Source organism: Calonectris borealis, chromosome 1 (genome assembly GCF_964195595.1).
Source record: "Calonectris borealis chromosome 1, bCalBor7.hap1.2, whole genome shotgun sequence".
Lineage (NCBI taxonomy): Eukaryota > Metazoa > Chordata > Aves > Procellariiformes > Procellariidae > Calonectris > Calonectris borealis.
This window is the reverse complement of record NC_134312.1, coordinates 205,402,697-205,414,873: the sequence shown is the minus strand read 5'-3', so window position 1 is coordinate 205,414,873 and position 12,177 is coordinate 205,402,697. Positions and strand designations below refer to the sequence as shown.

Sequence of the window (12,177 nt, the reverse complement as noted above, 5' to 3'; positions counted from 1 at the left end):
ACTATGCCTCGCCTCCAGCAGAGATACTTGCCTCTTGATGTCCTTATTTGCACATCACATCAATGAATCGGGAAATTTACTGGGTCAAAGTTGTGTGCACTGCTAATACTGTCTTCGCTGCAACTTTAAATGCTACATCCCCAGCGTCACATAGCTCCAGCTCTTTTAGAGGAAGAGCTGAGTAACCTCTTTTTAAAATTTGGGTGCGTGGCCCTCTCTCAGTATCTGCTTAGATTTTGTGTTTTGAAAGTCGTCTTTATTTTAAATACTCTAGATAACACTTAATGACTTACTATTATTTGTTCTATTGCCTGTAAATGCACATAGATCACCATAGTCTTTGTCCTGAAGTGCTTGCTGTGAGAGACTGAGTACTGCATTGTTCTGGAGTGAAATATCTGCCGTGGCACTATTACAGAGCGCAGTGAGGTCTGTGAGGACAGGGTAGAAAATGTGATCTGTTGCAATGCTTGGCCAAGTGTACAGAAAGGATAAGTGAGAACAAGATGAATAAATAAATTGTTGTCTATAAGGATCTTCCTTTAGTTGGGCTTCCAGGCTTCAAGTAGTATATCTTCTGGCTGACACATATCATACTGTAGCTGGATATTAGAATTATTTTAAGTCCTTTGGTGTTCAGTCAGTAAAATGCTTAAAAAATGTGTTTAACATTGAGCCTGTGACAAATACGGGACTAATTCACATGCTTATAGTTAAACAGGGGTAGACTGCTCAGTATCTCATGCCCTTAAAGATACTATTGCTTATTATATTTTTGTCTTACGTTTCTCAAATGAGTCTTTTCCTAGGCATAGATCTAGCATGTCTTGCAAACTAATTAAATTAAGTGTTGATCCATATCAATAGAGCAACTTTGGATTTTATTTTTCAGAAAAACATTATGTGATTACTAATACAACAAGGAGTTTCTTCTTTGCTTGTTTTTAAATTTTCCCACATATTCAATGATCACATTTCCCACATTTTCCCCTGTATTCATGTTCACATTTCCTTTTCAGGTGCTATTCAGCACCGTATGTCACATTACAATAATTCACATATAACTAAATGGCAACCTTTTAAAGCTAATGTGTCCCATGTTACTATTGATGGCAGTAGCCAGATGACTAATTTCAAATCTGCTCTTAGGATCAATGAATTGTTTTCTTTTTCTGCAAATGGTAAGAATTCTGCTTTGTTAAATATCACTGTAATAACAACTAAAGGAATAAAATTCTGTTAAAAGCACTAGAAGCCTCTTGGTCTAATCATGAACTGTACCTTAAACTGCACATGTAAATATTTATTATGTAAATAAATAGGTAATTTATCTTCCCAAGTATAAAGCAAGTAACTGCATTTACAAATCAAGTAACTGCATTTACAAATGAGAATATAATAGGTCCTTGGATATGTAGATTCCTGACTTGCACATGAAAATGCTGATTTGCATCTCCAGTCTTTATGCATGGAAGTTTAATTAAGAACTTAATTTTAATTTTGAAACGTAATGCTTTAATTTTGAAAATGTATTATTACAGCAGACAAAACTGAGATAAATTTGAGGTACAGTGTCTAGGTTAGGCGTCTCTAGCCGAGGGAAAATACTATACAGCAGTACTGTCATTAAAATTAGTATACAGATGTATAAATTAGTAAGATTAAATCCCAGGCTGTAGAACTAGGGTTTTAAACTATGACTTTGCATTTGAATCACACCTGTGAGGCCACACCTGGAGGACTGTGTTCAGTTCCAGGCTCCTCAGTACAAGAGAGACATGAACATACTGGAGACAGTCCAACGAAGGGCCACAAAGGTGTTGAAGGGACTGGAGCACCTCTCCTAGGAGGAAAGGCTGAGAGAGCTGGGACTGTTCCGCCTGGAGAAGAGAAGGCCATGGGGGATCTTATCAACACCTATAAAGACCTGGAAGGAAGGTGCAAAGAGGATGGGGCCAGGCTTTTTTCAGTGGTGCCCACTGAAAGGACCAGAGGCAATGGACACAAACTGAAACACGGGAGGTTCCCTCTGAACATCAGGAAACACTTTTTTTTACTGTGAGGGTGACGGAGCACTGGCACAAGTTGCCCAGAGACTTTATGGAGTCTCCATCCTTGGAGATACTCAAAAGCCGTCTGGACATGGTCCTGGGCAACCAGCTCTAGATGGCCCTGCTTGAGCAGGGGGGTTGGACCAGATGACCTCAAGAGGTCCCTTTCCACCTCTACCATTCTGTGATTCTGTGAATCAAACAAACTGTGTGAACTATTACATGTTTTCTGCACGGTGCTATGTAATTAATCTTAACAAATGTTGAATCCATTAAGATATAAGATACAGCATCTTGGCAACAGGAATTGGACAGTTAGACTTTAGGATTATTCTCTAAATGCAACTTATTTTCTAAAACATTGCTTTTTGCCACATTATTCAATATTTGTTATATCATAGTACACTGTCTGTTCATTCTCCCTCTTACTTGGTAAGACTACATTGTATCTTTGTACAGACCTTCTTTATTATCTGGGATTCACTTAACCTGCTTATAAATGTGCACATATAATCCACATCTGTATCTTATAGTCCCTATGCTAACATAAAATAAATATGCCTTAGAAGCGCCTGTTTCTCTCTTTCCACTATGAGAAAATACATTTAGCGAAATCAGATGCAAACATACACAAGGTAAACATATAAATTTGGACAGAGACATTTACTCACCATTACTAGTGTTGCTACTACTATCTTTATCATGTTTTTATATATTTTTAGTTTATTTTTGTATGCATGTCCTTTAAGGTGTTGTTCCTGTTACAAGACAAAAGCAGGTTTTTGACAGCCATGAAAATAAACACAGAGCTTTTTCAGAACACAGAAGACAAAGTGTAGCCTCAAAAAGATGGAAACCTACTTATCATGCACAGGTAAATATTAAACACTATAAAAAAATAAAAAGCTTATTTATCCTCAAAATGGAAAGAGTTTCAGGAATATCAAAGATTTCTTCAGTGTCACACAATTTTGAATCAACATGCTTAGTCAGCTTGCTGTCACTGCTAATGAAAAGAATAAAACCAACTAGAATTCATCACTGTATTAGTATACACTAAAATTTTTGCACTTGAAAACATTTAGTAATATGAAATAATATATAAAAAATGTTCAGAAAGTCGTATAGTTACCTTAAATTACCCTTAAAATATTCTTATAATATTTTTGATAGAATTTGTTACATACTGTCCAGCTGAGTCCTGTTCATTCTGCATTTGATCCAGTACAAAATACGAGTAACACCTATAAGTCCGATGAAGGTATAGTAACACATCTCCGTTCAATTCTTTGTTATACATAAAGTAGTGACCTAATATATCCACTGTGTAACGACACTTGTGTCTTTTGGCATCAGTGATTCTAAGTAAGAAAGGGTAGTTCGTTGTATAGACCTGATTTTTTTTCACTAAAATACAAGATATAGCATCATGTGTCATGGTATACATGGTTTTATAAATGCATTACAACATATAGTCAAGTTTCGTTCCACTCCTGTTTGTATTTAACTGTATGATAGCTGTGTGTATCATACATAACTATGGTATGGACAGGTATTGCTTGCTATCATTATGTATTTCTGAAGTCAGTAGAACTTGCTCTGGTGCCAATTGTAAGATGCATTAGTGATCTTAATTATGTCATTTTCTAACATATCATGCTTCTTGACTTTGCCACCTTTTTGATCTTTTAATGTGAATTTTGTGTGTTTCACAGACCTATAGTCATGAATGCAAGCAGTATATTTAAATGTCACGACCTCTCCTCATCTGAAGTTACCCCTGTAATCTCTTCAGTTTCAGAAAGCACTGTTCGGTTTCTTATGGCAGAAAAACTAGCAAGTACACCAGTTGCAGAAGATGAAATCCTGGCAGCTATGGAAAGTGTGCAACCAGCCAGACAGCCCTTGCTGCTTAACAGGGCTCCGTGTCTAGGCATGAGTGCACTTTCAATAGAAGAACAGAAGATTTTCCAGTCTCTTGATTGTCTCAATCAAAGGCTACAAAGTAAGTTTGCTAATAAATAGGATCCTACATCAAGTGATTAGGTAACTTTATATTTTGTTGTCATGGATTAATTCGGATTAAAAACATTAATCCTGTGACACAAATATGTTTCTTTTTATTTTCTTCTTATTATTCTTCACTAAATGTAGCAAACAGGAGATCAAAATTGTGAAACCTTTCTTAGAGTCAATGAAATTAATTTAAAATAATGGTGACTTTGCCTTGGTCAAAAAAATAATTCAAAATATGACTGCAGGACACCTTCAGAAACAGTTTCAGCCCAACTGTAGCTGTTGTTTCTAACAGATGTTTGTCAAAACTGTTCTTTAAAGTGTACAGATACAGATGTATCAGCCTCACTTAGGAATCTGTTCCAATGTTTATCCATCTTAATGTTTTTGCAATTATTTTTGCAAATAATTACCCTTTATATTATACACCTTATATTTTTGCAAGTATAACTCTTTATAATGAATGGCTTTTCATTTCCTTTCTTCTAGTCTTTTAGGATGTTCCTCTTCTCCATGAATTCTTGAAGATCACAAATACAGTTCTAAGATTGCTGTAGCCAAATCTGAATGTTTATGTGAATATCACTTGCACAACTATTTTAAAAATCTCACACTTACCTGAGCGTTCTCTAACCTATTCTTTCCCTATGCCAGGCTGATTTCTTACCTGCTTTATACTGGTGCTTTTTATATGAGCTGTCCCATCGCAGTTGACATTTTATTGAAGAATGTGGGGAATAAGTCTATACTTGTTCTTGATAATTTTTTCTCTCCAGTGATTATTTAGCCAACACTTTGATTCGTCATCCTATTATAACTAACATATTCGCAGAACAAACTTACTTTTCGGGTCTCTTGCTACTGTATGTAATGGTTAGTATTTGCATTGACCTACATGATCATACAGGTCTTTCATAAAAATTCTCATTAGTTTGACATAGTTTCTGCATTTTGTGTGCTCCATCCTGTATTTGAAATCAACGGGGACCTTGTGCCTTAGTCCACGTGGTCTCTTCACTGGACAGCTTGGCTTTCCATATCGTTGGGATGACTTCTGCTTGCCATTTTTGCTGTTTATGGAACTGCCAACTCTCCTGAATTTTATGTTTTTCTTGGACTTTTTTCATATGAAATTTTACATGCCAATTATTTGAGTTTATAAGAGTCTGCTTTCTTGAAGTCCATTGATTTTGTTTTACTATTCTACTTCTTTTCCTTGTGGACTGCACCATTTCATGGTCAGGTTACCCACGTTTACCTCCGTATTGACTGGAATCAAACTAAACCAGGATTTATTAAGCTCCTGCACGCTATCCGTACCTGTCTACATCAGATGGTGGATTGCTTGACTTTGAGGAAAAAGGCTTCAGTTTCCTGTAAACTGCAACAGCAGAATAAGAAATCGTTGCAACCACTTAGAAACTTTCTGCAGCTGTAGCTTACAATTCCTGCTCCCATCATGGAGTGGTTCAGAATTTCATTATATCGTACCTCATGGTTATTGCTTCCAGGCAAATAGAAGTGAAGAATTCAGTCTTTTGTCAGAGAGGAGTTTCAGTATGATGTGCTTGGGTTAAGAAAGTAGATATGAAAAGAGAAATACAAGAAAATAGAAAATAAATTGCTGTATAAATAACAGAGAAATAGCAAAGAAATAGAGGCAAAGATAAATGCAGCAAAGGAACTGGGAGCAAGAAAGCTGAAGTTTGCAAAATGTGAAAACTATAAGAAAAAAAAAATACATAAGGAATATGAAAGAAACAATGGAAGAATCATAGGAGTTAACAGATTGCAAATTATGTAATTGTGAAAATTAATGTAATACATATATATATATGTATCTTAGCAATTTAATTAGCTTGCCTAATTATTTGGGGATTAAAATTGGTAGTAAGCTGTGAAATTTTACAGGTAGACTTACAGGGCATGTAAGTACACGTAAGTAAGTAAGAAAAGTGTTGTAAGTACTTACATGTCATGTAAGTACATCGCTTTTTTAAACTGTGACCTTTTTGAACTCTTTTTTTTGGCTTTGTTTTCACATGTTACCAAATTAAGTGACTAAAATGGTGTACCTTCATAGCAGTCTTTTTAATGAAAGACAGTTAGTCACTAGCCAGTCTAAATCTGGAATTTTTGTTGCCAGCTTAGAGTAGTTGGCATTCTTTTCTCTAGCTTTAGATTTCTTTATTGACCATAAATTTTTTGTCCAGATAATAATATCTAGCTGCAAATTTTAAAAATACAGATACAGCACATACTTCAGTAGCTGTTGGTAGGGGAAAAAAGAACAGTGCTATTAAACTACATTTCCACAACCTTCGGGAAGCTTTGTGTTGAATATTTGACTGTGAATCATATTTCTATTGGTTTACATAATATTTATGATATACTTTTATGCTATTTTTAGATGTTCAAGAAGCCATTACCAGAAACCCATCTGCTTCAAATGTTTTGCAGATAATCACCCCTTTAGTAAGTATTTAATTTAAATATGTTCAGCTTTAATTCCTACAAACTGACCTTATGGCTTATTTTATAGTAAAAATATAATTGAAAGTATTAACATCAATCTGTTCAACTGGCTTGCCAGATTTTCAGATTTCTATTTATGTAAAAAAAAATACACATATGAACTCTATAGTACTGTAAACAGGCTTTAACAGTTTATACCAGACTGCCTCATCCTCATCCTTTTGGAATGTGAAGACACTTGCAAAGTCCAGGAAGTTCCAGGAGCTTTTAAGGAATAATAATTTAGCAGGGTCCATTTGAACTATATATAGCTCTTAACTAATTTTGTATTTCTTAATAACGTAAAGAGGAAAGAGGGAATGATGCATGGTAGTGCATAAAATAATTGGTAATACAATGAATTCTTACTCTGACCAGATATGCCATGTTCTATAAGTGATAGGTATTACCTTTCTTCAAGAAGCGTTTGTATTTTGTTTGATATATTCTAGATCTCGTCAGTTTGAAACAAAATAATCATGATACCTGGAATATAAAGAACTGAATAGGCAGATGAGTGTCCAAAGTACAAAATTTACATTTCAAATGTTCAGTTTATAATGCAAGAGTTAATATTTATAATTCTGTATTATCAGTCTCCTCCTTTACTATGTATTTGTACTGAGGAAAAAATACAGACAGATGACGGTATACTTCACATACTTTATATATTTTCACATATTTCATATACTTTACTGGATAAACTGTTACCAAAAATGTTAGAGAAAATACTTTTTATTCAGAAGGCTTTTGCCACTTATTGAGTTTGAGACTGAAAAACCCCAGAAAGTATCCAGGCTCCTAAATTCAAAATGATTGCCTGGTTTTGAAGTGGGACTGTGGAAAGAACACAGAGCATATCTTTACCTCTCTTCTTGTGAATCCTAGTAGTAGGTGTGACTTGGAACCTCAGCTTCCTCTCTTCTGCCTCCTGTCTTACAAATTTAATTCTTTATGGCTAAACAACTTGTAAATTTTGTATTTTTCAGCAATTAGTGTAGCATAGCTACCTTTATTGGACCTAAGTGTGTTTTACTAAAGCATTTTTGAGCTTGTATGTTCTCTGGGGCTTTCTCCATAGCCTGTCCTACTTTAAAAAAAAAAAAACAGCTGTTCCCCCCACCAATGCATTTTGCTGGCTCCCAGTAGTCAGACTTCTTGGCTGGCCGGTCTATGACAAAGCTTTCTCCCACTAATTCTTCATCTACAAGATTTTTGTTTCATGAATACGATATAAACACTAGACATTACTCGGGTTGTCCAGCCTCTGGAACTGTAAGTTCTCTGATGGACATTTAAGACCCTTCTTTCCCTACAAGTATATACATAAGCATTTAAACAGGTGTCCAGCTGTAGATATACATTCAGATTTCAGGCACTGGCTTGGAATTCTTCTTGATGATAAGAGTGAACAACTGTCATACAAGTTCCCAGCTGCAAAAAAAGTATAATGACTGAGATTTCATCAAATCTTCTGCCATGAGAAGCGACGGGATTTAAAAATTTTACTTCACCAAAAGAACAACTTGCTTCAGCTCTCCTAGTTTCCAAGCATCCAAAAAAAGTATGGATATTCACTCAGTAATTCATGTGAATGACATTGTACCCTGTAATACCACCGCTAAATCCAGATGAAGGTGCACAATTGCTTATATAATGGAAAACAGATCACATGATATCATCAAATGAAGTTTCTTGAATACTATATTATACATAATCACATTTCTGTTTATATACATGTATATCTCATTATTCTCCATTTTATTATAGAGTATTCAGCAATGTATATCCTCCCCCTTGGTGAACACTACAATAGCCTCACAGCAGTACCAGAATGCCTCAGCTAGCAAGCGATTGCAATTGTACAGGAGATACTGACATTATCTGCTCCAGGATATTGCAGCTTTATGTACTTTATATGTAGTGTATATACCATTTGACACTATAAAATTAGCAACAAAATAAAGATGAAAGCAGTAACTTAAATAATGAATGTCAATTGACTGGTAAGCATTTTTAGGATAATTAAGTCTATTTTATTATGCACTTTATTGTAAAATTAAAAGAATGAAAATACTTCACATTTTTGGTATTTTTATTGGTTGTGTAAATTTCCTGTACCCATAATTAAAGTGAAAGGAAAACAAATATTTTGCTACTTAGATTATGTGTAAACTACCTTCCTAACTTCTCGTGTTTTTTAAGATTCACTAATAGATTCTATTACAACTGTAAAAGATATATTGTAAAAGTGATTTGATTATCAGTAAATAACACATGGAGTTTCACCTTTTATCTTTATATTGGTGGCTGTATTGCAAATTACTGCAGACTGTGTGTTGCCCTTATTCAGTAGCTACATCTGATGGCTCTAAAACTGACTGTGCTCCTAACATCGTACTGCTGCTAGCATATGCTTCTGCAGTTCTTTTTGAATTTGTGGGAGATCCCTGTTCTCCAGATTTTCTCAACACTTGCACTTAAAGAGGAATTCTTCCTCGGCTCCTTATGTAAACAGCCCCAGGCTGAAATTGTCAGGGAATTAGAAAGAAAGGTGCTTTGGAAGAAAACGTACAACTAATGGTATGTAGATGCACTTTCACTGAAGCACCTAGGGAAACCTCTCTACATCAATGTCAGCTTTAGGCTAAAACAATTATTCTAGAAACACAAAACCATAAGCACCCAGCTAGCTCATCAGCAAAAGCTGGGGTTTGGTTTTCCTGATTGGCTTTACCTTTGTAATCTACATTAAACAATCTCTACGTAGTGAGTTACAAGTAAGCAAAGTGGGGACAAGAGGCCTGGAGATGAGAACTCTATTCCTGTGTTTAAGACACCCAGGTGGAGCCAAATATTAATATATTCTGCATAAGGGCACATATAGTCTAAGGACATGTCTGAGTGTCTTTCTGCAGAGCTAGACGCAGTTGTCTTTGCAAGTGGTTATTTTGGAGGGACAAATTGGTTTTGGCAGTCTTGGATTGGCAGATTATACATGGATCCCTCGACTTTAAATTCATCTGTAGCATGATGAACATGTCAACAGATTTGACATGTTTGGTGATAAACTTGTCTGCATTGTTATGTCAGTTCTAGATTAAAGGCCTTTTCTTAGTTAATTAGCATGATACCTAAATCTGTGAAGTTACGTAATTGCTAAGGAGCAGTAACTTTTAAACTTCCTCTTTTTTGCTTTTCCTCAGATGTTTCTGTACAAAATAGATAAACATTACAACAAGCTGTAGAAGGTACATGCAATGCACAGAACTGATCAACAAATTTGAGCTGGTAATTAGCTGCAAGAAGCAATAAAAGCAATTTACTAAATCTCTGGATTTATAACTCCATATTAGACGCCTGATTTTCCCTTTCTATCTATACAGTAAGAATTGTGGGGTTAGTCCAGGGGCTTAAACGCTAACATATTTCCACCAGAGACGTGCCTGAACCCCACCCGGTGTCATTGCTAGCCTTTGTTAGCATGTCTGGGAGCTCAGGAGAGTTGCATTTCAGGAGTGGGCTCCGTGCTGTACCAACGCAAGCATGGGAACATGCACTCAGAATGACACTGCCATTTCTCTGAATGGAATGCATCTTCCCAAAAGAAGCAAACAAATTATTGTTTTGCAAAAATATTTTTAAAACTCTGTTACTCCTCATCATACCAAGATCATCATACCATTATCTTTAATAAGTGCTGCCATTGCTTAGGAGGTAACCAGCCTGTAAAAAGGAGGGAAGAGGAAAACATGCCCATCATAACAACGGACAGTTTATCAGGGGGTTAGAGCTACCTGCCGGTGCGTGGTGTCAGCCAAGACTAAGGCGAGCTACACATGTAGCAAATAGTTCGCAGATGAAATTTTACAATGGAGGTTTAGGGAAAGATTGATTTTTTCAAAACAATGTTTTGAAGAATGGAATAATGCTACCTTTCTCCTCTAGCTAGGCATTGCAATGTCTTTGGAGGAAAAATCTGATAGGCTCAAAGGGGCTGACTTCAGTCTGGAGCCTGTTAAGATAAACTGTATTTAAACATCTAAATTGCAAGAAACTTGGTGTCTTATGATCGCTGTTGCAGTCTGTCCTGACACTGCTGCCAAAAAAGGGAAACTATAGCCGCAGTCCACACGCCTAAAGGATTCCGATGTGCGTCAGTACTTATTGGGTCTTTGGTGCTCAAATACATGTAAAATTCCCAGCAAAAGACATGTGTGTATCCTCAGAGCAAATGAACAAAGGCCTTCTGAGTTGGAACCCACAATTGGTTTGCACTGAAAATACTGAGCCCTTACATCTCTGTTTGTATGCAGTAGAGTGCGACATTCCAGTATGGCGAGGATTTAATATTTAAATAGCGAGGGAAAGTTTCCCCACAGAGATTAAGAGAGGGGAAAGCAAATAATCCAAATACCAGAGGCCATGGATCAAAAACTACCCTGCTAGTCAGCAAGCCAGAGCACCAGCTTAACCAGGTTTCTTCTCCTGTTAATCAGTTTAGGTGGCAAAAGCAAAGCCCATGAGTCAGCTTCCTCTCTTAATGACACGGAGAGATTTTTTTTTCAAAAACAGGTGCCTGCATTTAAGATTCTAGGAAAATATTTTCAAATGAGTTATTTGATTTAGGGTTACAGGCTTCAACTCAAAGATAATAACCTTGTTTCCTAGATCACTTTGGCTCTTTTGACAATACTAAAGAACAGTTTTTGTTCAGGTGTCTAACCAGCGTGACTCTCGGCCACCAGGAATGTGCACTACAAGAGTGGACCCAGAGGCAGCTGCTGGATTCTGAGCACTTGTGAAGAGCCAGTTCTTTTGTTCCCATTAGCCGATGATTATTTTTCAGATTGATGTTTCCAGGCTTTTCTAGTCATCACATAGAAATTTTTTTTAAAAAAAAAAGGCTTAATTTTAAGGCTTAATTTTATTTTTCAAGTATGAAGTAAGGTAACTATGTTAAAATCAACAAGCTTGGTTTAGACATGAACATATTAAAATTTGAGTACCTTGGATTTCTTTCAAAAACTCTTCACTCTGCCTCCCATTTTTGCTGCTTTTTAAAGAAATTAGTCCATATTCTTTCTTCAATAAAATTTTAGCATGAAAAGAAAACAAGAAAACCAGGTTAAAGTTATGGTTTCCAATAGAAGCCTAAATTAAAAAAAAAAAAAAAAACAAACCTTCTTTAAATGTGCACCTATGTGCCTGAACTTCAACTTGATTCAACACCTGTAGGGGTGGTTTCAGGTGCAACTGCACCTCAGTGCTTTTACAGAGAATGACATGCAAATGGTCCCAAAAAACAACGGCGTGTCCTCAGTACGTATCCTTTCCCATGTGACAAAATATACTTTAAGCAAAAGGCTACAGGTCACATGAAGTCGTACAGGGGAGCCAGAGCACAAAATTAATTTTTCATTGATAAGATTAAACTTTCACATTTCACAGAAAGCAAGTGTTCCTTTTCTTGGAAGGAAATTTGCTGCTTTACACTCAGCTTCCCTCTTAGCCTGATTTGCTCCTTGAGCTGCAACACTCCGAGTAAATCGGCCCATCCATAAATGATGGATTTATAAGTTAAATTAATTTTTTG

The 12,177-nt window shown here is 36.0% G+C and overlaps 1 protein-coding gene across 1 annotated transcript in view; it reads left to right on the top strand.

Moving 5' to 3' along the window:
- The window catches only part of CEP126 (centrosomal protein 126), a 42,568-nt gene extending 32,652 nt beyond the window's left edge, over nucleotides 1-9,916 (top strand). Inside the window, exons 7-11 of the mRNA XM_075140097.1 lie at nucleotides 2,801-2,925; nucleotides 3,225-3,312; nucleotides 3,847-4,056; nucleotides 6,478-6,542; nucleotides 8,352-9,916. Of these exons, the coding sequence (XP_074996198.1) occupies nucleotides 2,801-2,925; nucleotides 3,225-3,312; nucleotides 3,847-4,056; nucleotides 6,478-6,542; nucleotides 8,352-8,459 (596 nt within the window). The 3' untranslated portion in view covers nucleotides 8,460-9,916. The remainder of the gene's footprint in view (nucleotides 1-2,800; nucleotides 2,926-3,224; nucleotides 3,313-3,846; nucleotides 4,057-6,477; nucleotides 6,543-8,351) is intronic.
- The last annotated feature ends 2,261 nt before the right edge of the window (nucleotides 9,917-12,177 follow it).